Source organism: Callospermophilus lateralis, chromosome 3 (assembly GCF_048772815.1).
Source record: "Callospermophilus lateralis isolate mCalLat2 chromosome 3, mCalLat2.hap1, whole genome shotgun sequence".
Taxonomy (NCBI): domain Eukaryota; kingdom Metazoa; phylum Chordata; class Mammalia; order Rodentia; family Sciuridae; genus Callospermophilus; species Callospermophilus lateralis.
The window spans coordinates 175,095,312-175,111,598 of NC_135307.1; the positions used below are offsets into that span (position 1 = coordinate 175,095,312).

Here is a 16,287-nt window from a genome sequence, read left to right on the forward strand (position 1 = left end):
TGACGCAGGGGGGTGGGTGGGTCTGAGAAGTAGGATGCGCCGGGATAGGTCCATAGGTTCGCGCGGAAGGGGCGGATCGGGTCAGGGGGCGGGGTTTAGCGGGAGTAGGTCTTAAGGCCGGGCTTCCGCGTGCGTTGGTCTGGCAGGGGAGAGCGCGCGGCGGGGGCGTGTCCGGGGCGGGGCGGGGCCAGCCGGGGGGCGGGGTTGCGCGCGGCCTAACGGCGGCGGCAGCGGCGGCGGCGGCGGCGGCGACGACGACAGCAGAGCTGGTGTTGGTGGGCTCGGCGCCCTCAGGTCCTGCGGCGGCGCCTGTGAGGCACCCGGGCCGCGGGCGGAGGCGCGCGGCGTGCGGCCGTCGGCGATGGTGGGCGTCCCTGGAGCGGCCGCCTTCCAGAGTAAGCTGGGCGGGAAGGCGGGCGGCTTAGGGGGGCGTGTGAGGGGCCTGCAGCTCCACCGACGCGAAATTCCCAAGAGTTCCCGGAGCGAGGCCGGTATGGGGAAACTGAGGCCCTACGCAGGGCGGCGAGTCCAAGGTCACGGGGCGGGCCGGGCTTCGCGAGCCCCCGAGGCCACCCCTTCGCTTCCTGCGCCTCCGGGTGTCTAGCGGCTCAAGGTGTGAGTGAAACTGGGGACCGCGGCCTCGAAGCCCAGCCGGGCGGGCGTCCATCCGACTTGCGGCAGACAAGAATTGTTTTGTTCTCTAGGCGCTGGGGCCAAAAGTCCGGCTCTGGGGAAATATTACACACGCCTGATTATGAGAGCTGTGTGGTCAGTGCTGGAGCAGGTGAGAATGGCGCCGCAGAGGGGCCTGTTGCGTGCAGGCTCAGGGGTCGGACTGCCTGGGTTCCCATTCTTCCCCCCCAATTCAGGTCTGTCACCTTGGCTCTCTCCCCTGGTCTCAGTTACCCTTCTGAAAAATGGGGGTGTGAAGAACGTTTTCTCCATTCTCCAGAGTTGGGTGTAGTGAAGCTAGAGGAATGATTGGCACACCCTGGCACAGACACCAGCGTGAAAACTGTCATTATTGTAATCGCAGTTTATTAATCATTCTGTGTGAACCTCACTGAAATTGGACTCTTGGTTGGGTATTTAAGATTTTATGTGGTCGTTGGTTAGTGGTACTCTATGATCCAGTTGCCAATTGTTATTCTTACCTCCATTTCGCCATTCCAGCATTTATCTAATGTACCTCCTAGACTTGTGAGATCCTTGGGGGAAGGGTGGCATCTCTTAATAAGAACAATAAAATTTTAATTGTTTTAAGTCTTTCTCATTAGAATAGCAATAATAGCCAACATTTTTCATGCACGAGGCATTTTACAATTCTATTCATTTAATATTTATTAAATCATCTCTTGAGTAAAAAGTACCATTCTAGGCCCTGAAAATATAGCAACAACAACAAAAAAAGAGAGACCAGACTGCTTTTGAGTTTAATTGAGAGAAGGAAGAGACCCAATAAATGAAGAAACAGATAAATGGTTTCTCAGTTGTTTAAGCATTGTGAAAATCTAAAGAGTTTGGTATTTAAATACACCCATTTTGCAGAGGATGAAACCGAGTGACATTAGAACTCTAGGCCCAGAGCAATGTTCTTCAACACATAATAAAAGGGAAGCCTTACAAAAATTGTGGTATATATGTGTATTAAGAATTGTAATGCAAAAACAAAAAGGTACATGTATGAAGGCATGAATTGGCGTGAACATACTTTATATACAGAGATATGAAAAATTGTGCTCTGTATGTATAATAAGAATTGTAATGCAAAAACAAGGGGGGAAGTTTTATGCAGCCTTTATTCCTTCTTTGGTACCCCTTAAATGTTGCATTGAAGAAATACAAAGTAGATTCATTTAGTTCATGCATTTCGTAATTAGATCTGTAGTTGCTGGTTTTGGTTTGAACCATACCTTTTGAAATTTATCAATAGAGACACAGACAGGTGACCCCACAAGTTTGGATCTTTTATCTGAACTTAATTTTTTTTCCTTTTTCTGTGCTGGAGATTGAACCCAGGAGCACTCTACTACTAAGCTAAATCCTTAGCCCCCTTTTTTTCTTTTTTGTACCTGGCACTTGACAACTGAGCCACATTCCCAACCCTATTTTGTATTTTATTTAGAGACAGGGTCTCACTGAGTTGCTTAGCACATTGCTTGCTTTTTTTTTTTTTTTTTTTTAACTTTCCTTTTTTTTTTTTTGAGAGAGAGAGAGAGAAAGAGAGAATTTTTAATATTTTTCAGTTTTTGGCGGACACAACATCTTTGTTTTTTGTATGTGGTGCTGAGGATCGAACCCGGGCTGCACGAATGCCAGGCAAGCGTGCTACTGCTTGAGCCACATCCCCAGCCCAGCACATTGCTTTTGTTAGGCTGGGTTTGAACTCAAGATCCTCCTGTCTCAGCCTCCTGAGCCTTTGAGATTACAGGCATGTGCCAAAGTTTCTCTAAATTGCCCAGACTGGCTTCAAACTTGCTATCCTCCTGCCTCAGCCTCCTGAGTAACTGATATTACAGGCATGTGCCACCATGCCTGATTGAATTTAAAAATTTTATATCTAAATATTTTGTTTTTATAAGTACTTTTGGTTCTGTTAATGTAACTTTTTTTTTTTTTTTTCTTTTGTAGTACTGAGGCTTGAATGCTGGGGCTACCTACTACTGAACTAAAATCCCAACCCTTTTTTGTGAAAGGTTCTCCTTAAATCCTCAAAACTTGCCTCAAACTTGAAATCTTCCAGGATAGCTGGGATTGTAAGCATGTACAACTTTGCTTGCTTCATAAGGGGATTTTATCTTAAATTTCTAGACTGTGTACTTGGTATACTTTCTCTTTTTCTTTTTTATTTTTATTTTATGAGACAGGGTCTTTTGCCAGATAACCTCTAACTCCCAATCTTTCTGCTTTAGCTTCTCAGGATTTTATAGGCATGTGCCACCACAACTACTGTACTTTTTCTTTTAATGTAGAAGAATCAAGTAAATTGCATTGAAATATGATAGTATTGCCAGGTTTGGTGACATGTGCCTATAATCAGAGCTGCTAAGGAGGTTGAGGCAGGATGATCTAGGCCAGTTTGGGCAGTTTGTCTAGACCCTGTTCAAGGCCAGCCTGGGAAGTTGTCTAGACCCTATCTCAAAATTTAGAAAAGGGCTGAGGATGTAGCTTAGTGCTTGCCTAACATGTGAAGGCCCTGAATTCAATCCCTAGTTTGACACACATACAAAAAAATTTATAGTTGTAGTTTATATATATTTTGTAACATGCAACATTTTACAAAAGAATGAGCTAAAAATAAATATTTGTAGAAGTTCCAGTATTGTCTTTTCACATCCCAGTGTGTGAATAGTAACTATTCCTCTGGTGATGGAGATCATTGATCTTATAGTGGGACCTTTCCTTCAACCCATTAGGTCTGCTACTCCTGAAAAAAAAAAAAAAAAAAAAAAAATCTGGGGGCTGAGGTTGTGGCTCAGCGGTAGAGCTCTTGCCTAGCACTGGTGAGGCCCTGGGTTCAATTCTCAGCACCATATAAACAACAACAACAACAACAAAATAAAGATTAAATTCAAAAAAAAAAATCTGGCTTATTCAATAGAAGTATAATGTGGCACATATCTGTAATCCCAGTGGCTAGGGAGGTGGATTGCAAGTTCAAAGCCAGCCTCAGCAATTTAGTGGGGCGTTAAGCAACTCAGTGAGACCCTGTCTCTAATAAAAAAATACAAAGTAGGACTAGGGATGGGGCTCCGTGGTCAGGTGGCCCGAGTTAAATCTCTGGTACTTCCCCCCCCACCCCCCAAAAAAAGAAGTAGTAAAATGTAACAGTTTAGGTTGAAATTCTAAACTTTTGAAATTAATTCTAGAGTTGGGAATTCTAGAGTTGGGCATAGGTTGAAAACCTGGTGGCTAGTCCTTATAAGCCTTTTTTTTTTTTTTTTTAAAGAGAGAGGAGAATGAGAATTTTAATATTTATTTTTCAGTTTTCGGTGGACACAACATCTTTGTTTGTATGTGGTGTGCTGAGCATCGAATCCTGGCCTCACACTTGCCAGGCGAGTGCGCTACCGCTTGAGCCACATCCCCAGCCCCCCCCTTTTTTTTTTTTTAAATCAAGGATTGAACCCAAAAATGCTTAAACATTGAGTCACATCCCCCGCCCTAAAATATTTTATTTAGAGACAACATCTCTGAATTGTTTAGGGCCTCAAGTTGCTGAGGCTGGCTTTGAACTCTACATCCTCCTGCCTTAGCCTTCTGAGCTGCTGCTGGGATTACAGGTGTGCACCACTGTGCCTGGCCAGTCTTTATAAGCTTTGAGACTTTGGAACTTTCTCTACACTTTATTTTCCTCATCTGTGAAATTGAGACAATGAAAGTTCTTACATTAAGCCTGATGCAGTGGCACATGCCTAATGCCAGCTGCTCGGGAGGCTGAGGCAGGAGGATTGCAAGTTTGAAGCCAGCCTGGACAATTTAGCAAGACCCTGTCTTAAAAGGAGAGGATTTAGCTAAGTGGTAGAGCATGCCTGGGTTCAATCCCAAGTAACACACACACAGCAGTCCTACCTCATTTAGAGGTTTTTTTTTTTTTTTTTTGAAGTGAGAGAGAGAGAATTTTTTAACATTTATTTTTTTCAGTACTTGGCGGACACAACATCTTTGTTTGTAAGTGGTGCTGAGGATCGAACCCGGGCCGCACGCGTGCCAGGCGAGCGCGCTACCACTTGAGCCTCAGCCCCTATTTTTTTTTTGTTTGTAGATAGACAAAACATCTTTGTTTTATTTATCTATTTTTATGTAGTGCTGAGGATTGAGCCCAGTGCCTCATACATGCTAGGGAGACAATCTACCACTGAGCCACAACTCTACCCCCTCATTTACAGTTTTATTGCCATGATTAATAGTTTCTTGTTTTGGTACTGATGATTGAACCTATGGGCACTTTACAACAGAGCTACATCCCCAGTTTTTTAATTTTTTTGTGGTACTGGGGATTGAACCCAGGATCAATTCTACTACTAAGCTACATCCCGGCTCTTTTTATTATTATTATTATTATTATTTTATATGTAATTTAACCCCTGAGCCACATTTTCAGACCTTTTTATTTTTTTCGTTTTGAGACAGGGTCTCACCAAGTCGCTTAGGGCCTCACTAAGTTGCTGAGGCTGTCTTTGAACCTGGGGTCTTCCGGCCTCTGCCTCCTGAGTTGCTGGAATTACAGGGATGCACCACCATGCCTGGACCTTTATTTTTTATTTCGAGACAGAGTCTTGCTGTTACTTAGGGTGACCTGCAACTCCTGGGCTCAAGTGATTCTTCTGCCTCAGCTTCACAAATTGCTGGGATTATATGCATGCCGTGCACTGGTCAAGAGTAATATATGTTAATGTGATGTGTGTGTTAATTTATGTAAACAACTTAAACAATGCTCGATACACTGTTTTGTTTGCTTTCTGTGGTTAAGGATACAAAAAGATGACTTAGGATCTCAGTCTATGGGGACTTAAACAGTTATAAAGTGCTTTCAATGTTATAATCAAAGGCTTTTGGGATACAAAGGAAGCATAACTAGTTGTTATTTGAGGGTTCTAGTAAGGACTGGGTAAAGAGGTAGGTAACATTTAAAGAGGCTTTAAACCAGCCCCAGCAACTTACAATCTTCATCAGAACAATATATGACAAGACTGGGGAGGTTGAGGCAGGAGGATCATAAATTTGAAGCCAACCTCAAGCAATATGGCAAGGCCCTAAGCAACTTTGTGAGACCCTGTTCTTTATTTCTTTATTTATTTATTTTCTAGGTGTAGATGGATACAACACAATGCCTTTATTTTTATGTGGTGCTGAGGATCGAACCCGGGTCCTGCCCGTGCTAGGCGAGTGCTCTACCACTGAGCCACAATCCCAGCCCAATATATTTATTTTTTAGTTTTAGGTGGACACAGTATCTTTATTTTACATTTATGTGTGCTGAGGATCGAACCCAGTGCCTCATGCATGCTAGGCGAGCTCTCTACCACTGAGCCACAACACCCCTCCCTTTTAAAGTAAACAATAAAAAGGGATGGAGGTGTGGCTCAATGGTAAAACGCCTCTTAGTTCAAACCCCAGTATAAAATAAAAAAATAAATAAGGTTCTCTCTACATGATTCCCTCCTTCTGGGTTTGGGAAATTTTTTCCCTTTGTTCCTCTAGCATAAAAGTGCTCTCATTGATCCCAAAGTGTTACTATTATTCTTTGTAAATATATTATGCCCATTCACACTTGTTTACTACCTTATTAAACCCTTCTTAAATTACCTTACTGGACTATTCCATTTTTCCTGAGACTGTCATTCAAAACTTATTTGTATTCTGCATATACTTCAAACAGAAAGATGTCTGAGTCCCCAGCTCATAGCAGAATTAAATAAGCAGAGAGAGATACTTAAAGCTTGTTCTTTAGTTGTGTTTGTTTCCTTCTTTCCTTCCTTTCTTTCAACAGTACTGGGGATTGAACCCAGGGACACTCTGGCACTGAGCTACATGCTTAACTCTTTAAATTTAATTTAGTTTAAATTTTATTTTTTGGGTTACTGGGGATTGAACTCAGGGCAACTTGGCCACTGCGCCACATCTCCAGCCCTGTTTTGTATTTTATTTAGAGACAGGGTCTCACTGAGTTGCTTATCACCTCGCCATTGCTGAGGCTGGCTTTGAACTCATGATCCCTCTGCCTCACTCTCCCAAGCTGCTGGGATTATAGGCATCCACCACTGCGCCTAGCCTTTTAATTTTATTTTCGAGATAAGGACTGGCTAAATTGCCCAGGTTGTTCTCAAGCTTTTAGATCCTTCTGCTTCAGCTTCCCCTGTAGCTGGGATTGCAGATGTGTGCCATTATTCCCCGCTTCAATTATTTGAATTTAATGAATGTTTGTAAGTATGAAGAAAGATGGTTTAAATGGTAGTATATAATGCAGCACTAGGATCAAGATTAGTTAATTCACTGTTTATATGTCTTCCAAGACAAGGAATATGGAGGAGAGAGATGGTGAACTGTGTTTCTTGCCTTCAGTTTTATCTTCATTTCTTAATTTCAGAGAAGTGTTTTGAACCTCATATTACAGAAAGTGATCACTGGATTGTAAACATTTGCTTCAAATTCATGAAAGCTTGAAGGTTAATTAGAGAGAATCTTAGTTCTTGTTTGGACCTTAATAGAGCTGTGTTGACAGTGTGCGAGTGCAGTATGCACTAGTGTATGTACATGTGACAGACCCTGTTTCTGGGTTGTATTACAGTTGGTGAAATGGCTTTTTTTCTCTGTCTCTGGTTTTTGTCTCTGGCATCTTGAAGGCCTTGAGGCTATCTGAAATTATAGGGACTGCGGTACAATAAGTTATACTTTCCAAATGAGTCAGTAGCAGATATGTCAAGTGAATATGCCTTTTTTTTTTTTTTTCCCTGTTTCTTTCTTTTTGTGGTACTGGGGATAGAACCCAGCGTCTCACAAATGCTAGTACTCCACCATGGAGCTACAGTCAAAAAAAAAAAAAAAAAAAAATATATATATATATATATATATATATATATAATTTTTTTTAAGGCAGAATTTTAAAGGTTAACCTGGAACTTCAGATCCTCTTGCCTCAGTTTCCCAAGTATCTGCGGTTGCAGTTGTGTGCCTCTACACTTGGCAGGACCATTTTTTTTTTTTATTCTCCATTACATGGCTGCTTCTTTTTACTAGACTAGAGGTTTTTAGATGAATGTTCTAGAGGAGCCCAGAGGTTTCTTAAGATACTTGACTTTTTCCATCATATTTCTTCAAATTTCTTTCCTTAACGTCTCTTATTTTAAAGCCTAGAGGGTCTGGGGCTGTGGCTCAGTTGTAGCGCTCATCTTACAGGTGTAAGGCACTGGATTCAATCCTCAGCACCACATAAAAATAAAATAAAGGTATTGTGTTCATCTACAATTATTAAAAAAAAATGTAAAATAAAATTGTCCTAGAGTCAGATGCCTGTAATCCCACCAACCCAGGCGATTGAGGTAGGAGGATCACAAGTTCGAGGTCAGTCTGGGCAACTTAGCAGCAAAACCCTGTCTCCAAAAATGCTGCTGCTGCTGGGGATGTAGCTCAGTAGAAAAGTGCCCCTGGGTTCAATCTCCAGTACCATAAAACTAACCAACTAACTAAACAATTGTTTCTTAGAATTGAGATGATTTAAAGATGGATATCAAAGGTCTTGTTCAGGGGTGTCCTAACTTGGTCTTAGATATGAATTAGAGGGGAAAAAACATAACAGAAACTCAGCAGCCTTTACCAATCCATCCCATATGTTTCCTGATCTTAACTGTGAAGCAGATGATGGCAGTGAACATCAAAAGCTCAAGAAAATGTCCATGTTAATTTTGTATGGCTCTGTGAGGAGTTGTCAAATAACAGATTCTGAACTGTGGGATATGGACTACTTTTCAATATGACTTCTTAAGATTTGATCCTTCCCCTAGGTTTTGTATTGCTTAATTAAATGTAGAAATCAAAGTAAAATTCAGAGTAACCCAGAAGTAGGTATCCTTTAGTCTGAATTTATTGTTTTAGAGATGGCTAGACCTTTTAATTAAATTAGTTGATGGGGACAAATATGTAATCTGACCTCTGCAGCAGCTCAAGTGAAAAAAAATTTTTTTTTGAGAGAGAGAGAGAGCATTTTTTTTTTTTGAGAGAGAGTGAGAGAGAGAGAGAGAGAGAGAGAGGATTTTTTAATATTTATTTTTTTTAGTTTTTTTTTTGGCGGGCACAACATCTTTGTTTGTATGTGGTGCTGAGGATCTTACCCGGGCCGCACGCATGCCAGGCGAGCAGGCTACCGCTTGAGCCACATCCCCAGCCCGAGAGAGCATTTTTTAATGTTTATTTTTTAGTTATTGGTGGACACAACATTTTTTTGTTTGTATGTGGTGCTGAGGATGGAATCCGGGCCGCATGCATGCCAGGCGAGCAGGCTGCCACTTGAGCCACATCCCTAGCCCCTCAAGTGAAATGTTAGTATCAGGCATTGCAAGGCTCCCTTGACATATTACTTTGACCTTTTCCACTCTTACAAATGTCTCCCTTATTCCTTTGTTGTTAACTTAGCCAGCCATACAGAGGTCCTGCCTGCCTTTGATTTTTGAAGCCATATGAGAACAGACATTCAAATAGCACAGATTTTCACTTTAGGTTCATATCCCTAGAACTACACTAGCCATACCTAACTGAATTTCAATTAATACATTTGTAGTTTTTATGTATTTTAAATATATAATTTTTAAAATTTTTATTTCTTTTGCAGTCCTGGGTCCCTTGTAATTTTTATCTAGTTCACTGTTCTCACCATTTCCCATTACCTACTTTCTGTCCCCCAAATAAAAACTAATGTGTTGACCTTTTTTCCCCACTAAAAATGTGGCAGGTGTTTTTTTTTTTTTTTTGTCTTTAATATTATCTCTTTTTTTTCCCCATAGGGAAATGAAATCAGCCTTGAGGGTAGAGGTCATGGTCTTGGCCTCTTTTGGATTCCCCAGGTGCTCATAGGTTCTCCTTAATTTTCCCTGGGTTGGTCTGGCCAGTTAACAGTCATGTGTTAATGACAGGAATATGTTCTTGGTTTTTGTTGTTGTTGTTGGGGATACTGGGGATTGCACCCAGGGCTTGGTGCAAGATAGGCAAGTGCTCTGCCATTGATCTGAGTCCCAGCCTGAAAGTAATGTGTTTAGAAATGCATCCTTAGTTGATTTTTGTCATTGTGGGAATCATATTGGGCTTAAACTGAGGTGGTAGTGGCATGGCCTACTGCATGCCTCGGTTTTATGACATATACCACTGTATATGTATAGACCACTGTATGTATGGTCTGCTGTTGATGGAAGTTTATACAATGCTTGACTCTTAAGCTCTTCTAAAATATATTATGTATGTTTTTGTATAAGTCACTTTATTTTTTGCAGTATTGGGGATTGAATTGGGGAGTTCTCTACCACAGACTACAACCCCAGCCTTTTTTTTTTTGGTCCTGGGGATAGAACCCAGGGGGCTCTGAGCCACATCCCAGAGCCCTTTTTTATGTTTGACTTTGAGATAGTCTTGCTAAGTTACTTAGGGCCCCACTAAATTGTTGAGGCTGCCCCTGAATTTGAGATCCTCCTGCCTCAGCCTCCTGAGTCACTGGGATTGTAGGTATGCACCACCAATGCCCGGCTTCCTTAGGGTCTTGCTAAATTGCCCAGGTTGGCCTAGAATTTGTGGTCTTCCTGCCTCCTTCTCCCAAGTTGCTTGGTTTACAGATATGCACTATTATGTTTTTATTTTTGAGACCAGGTCTTGCTGTGTTGCTGAAGGTCTCCCTAAGATGCTGAGGCTGTCCTCAAGTTTGTGCTCCTTCTGCCTCAGCCTTCTGAGTTGCTGGATTACAGGTATATGACAGCAAATCCAGCTCCTTTTCATTTTTATTTTATGTTAAGACAGGATCAGGCTGGGTTAGTGAGACTGACCTGGAATTTGCGATTCTCCTATTTCACAGCCTCCTGAGTTGCTGTGATTACATATTTGTGCCACTGTACATAGATGATTTATTTATTTTTTGTCTATATATGATAAAAAACATGAGTTCATGCTAATTCCTCCAATTCCAGCCCAACACGGCAAAGTTCCTTTAGCCTTTCTCCTTTCCATATTTGTGATTTTTTTGTATTGAAAAGGTCAACTCCTCTTATCCACAATCTACCTGTTTATTTGTTCAATCATAGAAGGTACCACAAATAGCTTTAGAATTGCTAACCATGTTTCTATGAAATATCTACAAGTTGGAGTTGAGTGTTTAGCTAAGTCAATCTTTTCTTTTTTTGGTACTAGAAATTGAACCCAGGGGCACTTAACCATTGAACTACATCCCTAGTCCTTTTGAGATTTTTTTATTTTCAAAAAGGGTCTCCCTAAATTGCTTAGAGCCTTGTTAATTGGCTGAGGCTGGCTTTGAACTTGTGATCCTCCTGCCTCAGCCTCCTGAGCTGCTGGAATTATAGGTGTGCGTGACCACACCTGGCTTGTTCTTTCTTTTAAGCTTGAGAGTTTATAATCAATATATTGAGTTGAAAAGTTAGCTTGGGCTAGGTGCATTGGCTCATGCCTGTAATCTCAGGTACTTGGGCCTTTGAGGGAGAAGGATAACAAATTTGAGCCAAGCCTGAATATCTTAGTAAGACCTTGTTTTAAAACTAAACAAAACTGGGCTGTGGCTGTAACTCAGTGTTAGAGCACTAGAGCACTTACCTAACATCCTCAGGACCCTGGGCCGTGCCATAACTTGGGGTCACTCCTTAATCATTTGGTTTAATTTGATTAATTAGTGATGGAAACCAGGAGTGTTCTGCCTATGAGCTAGCTACATCCCCAGACTTTATTTATTTGTGCCACTAGGGATTAGACCCACGGGTGCTTTTTTTGTCTTGAGGCAGGATCTCATTAAATTGCTGAGCCTTGGGCTGGAGATGTGGCTCAGGCGGTAGCGCGCTCGCCTGGCATGCGTGCGGCCCGGGTTCGATCCTCAGCACCACATACAAACAAAAATGTTGTGTCCGCCGAAAACTAAAAAATAAATATTTAAAAAAAAAAAAATTGCTGAGCCTTGTCTCAAACTTGCAATTTTTCTGCCTCAGCCTCCTAAATTGCTGGAATGTAGATTAGTGGTAAATTGCCAGAGTTCAATCTCTACTACCAAAAAAAAAAAATGGCTGGGGGTGTAGTTCATGGCAGAGCCATGATCAATATTTTGTTTTTTGTTGAGAGCCACAGCCAGTCCGAGTGGCCCCTGGCATTTTGCCAGAAGTAATGATTGAGAGGCGAGCCATTAAGATGATGATAATTAAGTTAAGCTGTGTATAATTGCTGTGACTGGATGATACTGGATTGAATTAGGCTGTGTATTCAATTGTATATAGACCTCTGCTGTCTGGGGCGCCTGCTACTTTGGAGTTCTCCTGGGGGTTGGTTGGTGAAGTTCCCGTGGAGGGAATTCCAATTGGTGTGTGGTGTCCCTGGAAAGGCGGCGTGGGTGGCGCTCGGGGGAGTTTGGAAATAAAGTTTGTTCCTGCTTGAGTGGCTCGTGATTTGTGCCCAGCCAGTCTGCAGCAGTTTTTGTGGTACTGGAGTTTGAATCCAGGGCCTCACTTGTGCTAGGCAAATGTTCTACCACTAGACTACATCTTCAGCCATTATTTTGTAATTTTAGGCACACATTTATTATGTAAGATCATATATATGAAAAATATTAAGAATTTCTCCCATGTTCTGCCTTTTGGCAGAATTTCAGAATAACTTGAAATTCTTTATTTCAAATAAATATCAGCATTTCTGTTCACCTTTTGGAAGAGCTTTTAATTAACTCAGCCATGGAGTGTTTACCTTGCCCCAGATGATCAGTTTTTACATTTTATATGGGCATAGTAATTTGCACCTGCTGATTTCTTGTTTTTAGTGATAGTGAAAAGTTAATTTTTTTTCTTGTGGTGATAATTAATGCTTTAGTCTACTTACTGATTTGCCTTTGCAACTTCACAAAAGCAATTTTAGTGTGCTAATTTTTCAAATATATTTGCAGATGGATAACTCTGGTTTGCCCTTTTTGAAGGTTTTGTATGGGGAAAATTGGTAAATGGTGTTGAAAGTCGGGTAGTGGTAGCTACAAGAATGAACTCTGTCAACATTATACTATTTTTTTTTTTTAATATTTATATTTTAGTTTTCGGCGGACACAACATCTTTGTATGTGGTGCTGAGGATTGAACCCGGGCCGCACGCATGCCAGGCGAGCGCGCTACTGCTTGAGCCACATCCCCAGCCCTCAACATTATACTAATTCCTTAGAAAAGAGAAGCACCTGAGGTGACCCCCCCCCCCCAATTGGGGGTTGAACGCAGTAGTGCTTTATCATTGAGATAAATTCCCAGCCCTTTTTATTTTGAAATAGTGTTCTAAGTTGTCCAAGCTGGCTTCAAACCTGTTATCCTCTTGCCTTAGCCTCTAAGTCTTGGGAATTACAGGTATTGTCCTATCCAACTCTGTGCTATTTAATTTATGTACCTATAATTTATTGATTTTGTGGTACAAAGGGTTGAACCCAGAGGTACTCGACCACTGAGCTCTACATCACCAGTGTTTTCCCCCCCTCTGCTATTTTAAGTCAGTGTCTCATTAAATTGCCCAGGCTGTCCTCCAACTTGGAGTCTTCCTGCTTCACCATCCTGAGTTGCTGGTATTATAGGCATGTGTCCCTGTTCCTGGTTCTTAGGTCTTTAAGAGAGTTGTAAAAGAAGATATGGATATCATCCCAATCTTCTTACTTTTATTTCACAAGCAATGCAACCTTGATCAATTCATATTTGGACTTTGAGTTTATTTCATCATTTGAAATGTGGATAGCCTTAACTCTTTTATTTTTGGTAGTGCTGGGATTGAACCAGGGCCTTGTGCATGCAAGGCAAGCACTCTACCAACTGAGCTATAACCCCCCACTTTTTTTTTTTTTTTGTACAAGAGATTGAACCAAGTGGCATTGAACCACATCCCCAGCCTTTTTTATTCTTTATTTTGAGACAGGATCTCACTAAATTGATTAGGGCCTCATTAGATTGCTGAGGCTGGCTTTTGTGCATGCCATCCTCCTGCCTCAGCCTCATTTGCTGGAATTACAGATGTGCACCACCATGCTTGGCAAACATCCATACCTCTTCTGTCTACCTCACAAAGCAAGGATCAATATTTGGATTGTTAACCATGTTTTGAACATTATGTTATTACATGAATAATTTTGTAATACTACTAATTTGTTTGATTTCCCTAATTTTATGGGACCAAGTTTGCTGGGGAAAAAAATGTATAGAAATAGGGAGAAGTGGGGCTTGGAAAAGTAGCACACCTGTAATTCTAGTGACTCAGGAGGCCAAAAGGGAGTTTTGTAAATTCAAGGCCCAGTTTCAGCAACTCAGTGAGACCCTGTCTCAAAATAGAAAATAGGACTCTGTGGTAAAGTACCCCTGGGTTCATTTTCCAGTACCATAAATAAGTAAATGTATGTATGTAAACAATGAAGATAAAGTAATACTCCTGGGCTGGGGTCCTGGCTCAGTGGTAGAGCATTTGCACTTGTGTGAAGCACCGAGTTTGATTCTTATCACCACATAAAAATAAATGAATCAAATAAAGGTCCGCCAAAAACTAAAAAAAAATTTAAAAAATAAAAAACAATAAAGTGATACTTCCTTTCCTGGTCTAAGTGAAGGCAGCCATTCATTAACAACTGTATTGTGAAGTTGTTGGATGCAGGGACTTTGCTAAGTGCTGTGGAGCTGCCACGTCGGTAAGATTCCATCTCTGTCCTCAGAGAGATCTTCCAGTTTGTCTTTCCTTCTATCTTCTAACACTTTGTTGATTGTTCTTGTGAGGAAACTTTTTTTTTTCCCCTTTCCTTTTCTCTCATGATGCTGAGGATTGAATCCAGGGCCTCACATGCCAGGCAAGTACCCTACCACTGAGCCACATCCATTCCCAACCCCAAAATGGGTTTCAGTTAAGTTTTTATAGTGGTTATTCATCTTTTTCTCTTGTAATTGATGCTGGTAGGCAGGGTTGTGTTGAGAATAGAGACACAAGAATTCTGTTTTAATCAGTAGAAGCAGAGAATTTTTCAAGAAAAATGGGATGCCATCCATGCCTCAGAGGCAGTGAGTACTTAACTGCAGCTGTGAACATCAACATTTGGTGCTATGATCTTTATATGTCTCTAAATAGTCCATGCTAATTTTGTGACCGTTGGACTGTGAGGAATGATATAGTAAATGATGAGAGTTTTCATAGAAATCATGGCTGTTTAGCTGCTTGAAATATAAAAATTATCCTGATCAGTGGATATCCTTTTTTGTGGATTATTTTTGCTCACTTGCCATTTCAGTCTCTTGGTTCTTGTTATTTGGTTGTTTTCAATGAATCGTTTATTTGAGGTGTCCAATATTTGTATTCTATTAGAAAAAGGAACCACTGGGTTTGGGGATGTGGCTCAAGCGGTAGCGCACTCGCCTGGCATGTGTGCGGCCAGGGTTCAATCCTCAGCACCACATACAAGCAAAGATGTTGTGTCCGCCAAAAACTAAAAAATAAATATTAAAAAATTCTCTCTCTTTCTCAAAAAAAAAAAAAAAAAAAAGAAAGAAAGAAAAAGAAAAAGGAACCACTAATTATACTGGAAGTTTGAGTATGATGAGTTATCATTATAATGACCAAGGGTCATTGACTTTCTAAGATACTCTTGATTTCAGTTACTTTCAGAAACATTTATTTTGCCCCTAGTACCAGGTGCTGGGGGATATAAGGAGAGTTCTAAGGCCCTAAAGGAGTTCATAGGAAGGCCAGTAGGGGAGATAAGACAGGTGGATAGTTTCAGTTCCAAATGGTAACAATGGGAGTGGTATGCGTGGGTGATAATGGTCCACAAAGGCTGGCATCTGACCTAATGTGTGTGTTTGCGTGTATGGGTGTTTTAAAAAAGGCTTCTTAGAAGAAAATTATGCCTGTCTTGACCCAAATATATTTTCCCTTTCCAACAAATTTTTTTTAAATTTATTTTTTAGTTGTAGTTGGACTCAATACCTTTATTTTATGTATTTACTTTTATTGGTGCTGAGGATCGAACCCAGGGCCTCTCACATGCTAGGCAAGCACTCTGCCACTGAGCCACAACCCCAGCCCCTCCCTTTCCAACAATTTTTAATTTTGGGACTGCAATATATTTACATAATTCATCATTTTAGAAAGTATAAGCCAGTCATGATGGGATGATGCACCTGTAGTCTCAATCCTTTGGGAGGTTGAGGTGGGTGGCTCACTTGAGTCCAGGAATTGGAGGTCAGTAATATACTAATTTCATGAAACAGCTCCCTTAACTCTACAGTTGAGTAAGCTTTCCTTTTTTTTTTTTTTTAAGCCTCTGGTTCTAGAAAACTAGTTTTCTTCTGGGGTAAGGGTTGTCAATGGGTGGAATGGATGTGTGTGATCAGAAATTACTTCAGGGAGCTATTGGGATAACAGTGTGACAGCATGTTTTGAAATATTCTGGGGGAGGACATCTGGTATACTTTTTTTCCCCCGGGGACAGCACTTGGGATTAAACCTGGGGCTTTGTGCATACTAGGTAAGTCCTCTACCGCTGAGCCACATCCTCAATTCAACTTCTGGTTTATTTTTTGAAAAAACCTGCTATGT

The 16,287-nt window shown here is 41.1% G+C and overlaps 1 protein-coding gene across 2 annotated transcripts in view; it reads left to right on the plus strand.

Annotated features, from left to right (window-relative positions):
- The first annotated feature begins 238 nt into the window (after positions 1-238).
- Positions 239-16,287, plus strand: part of Cbfa2t2 (CBFA2/RUNX1 partner transcriptional co-repressor 2) — a 147,860-nt gene continuing 131,811 nt past the window's right edge. For both annotated transcript variants that reach the window (XM_076851700.1, XM_076851701.1), the window contains exon 1: positions 239-395. In XM_076851700.1, the coding sequence (XP_076707815.1) occupies positions 362-395 (34 nt within the window). In that variant the 5' untranslated portion in view covers positions 239-361. The remainder of the gene's footprint in view (positions 396-16,287) is intronic.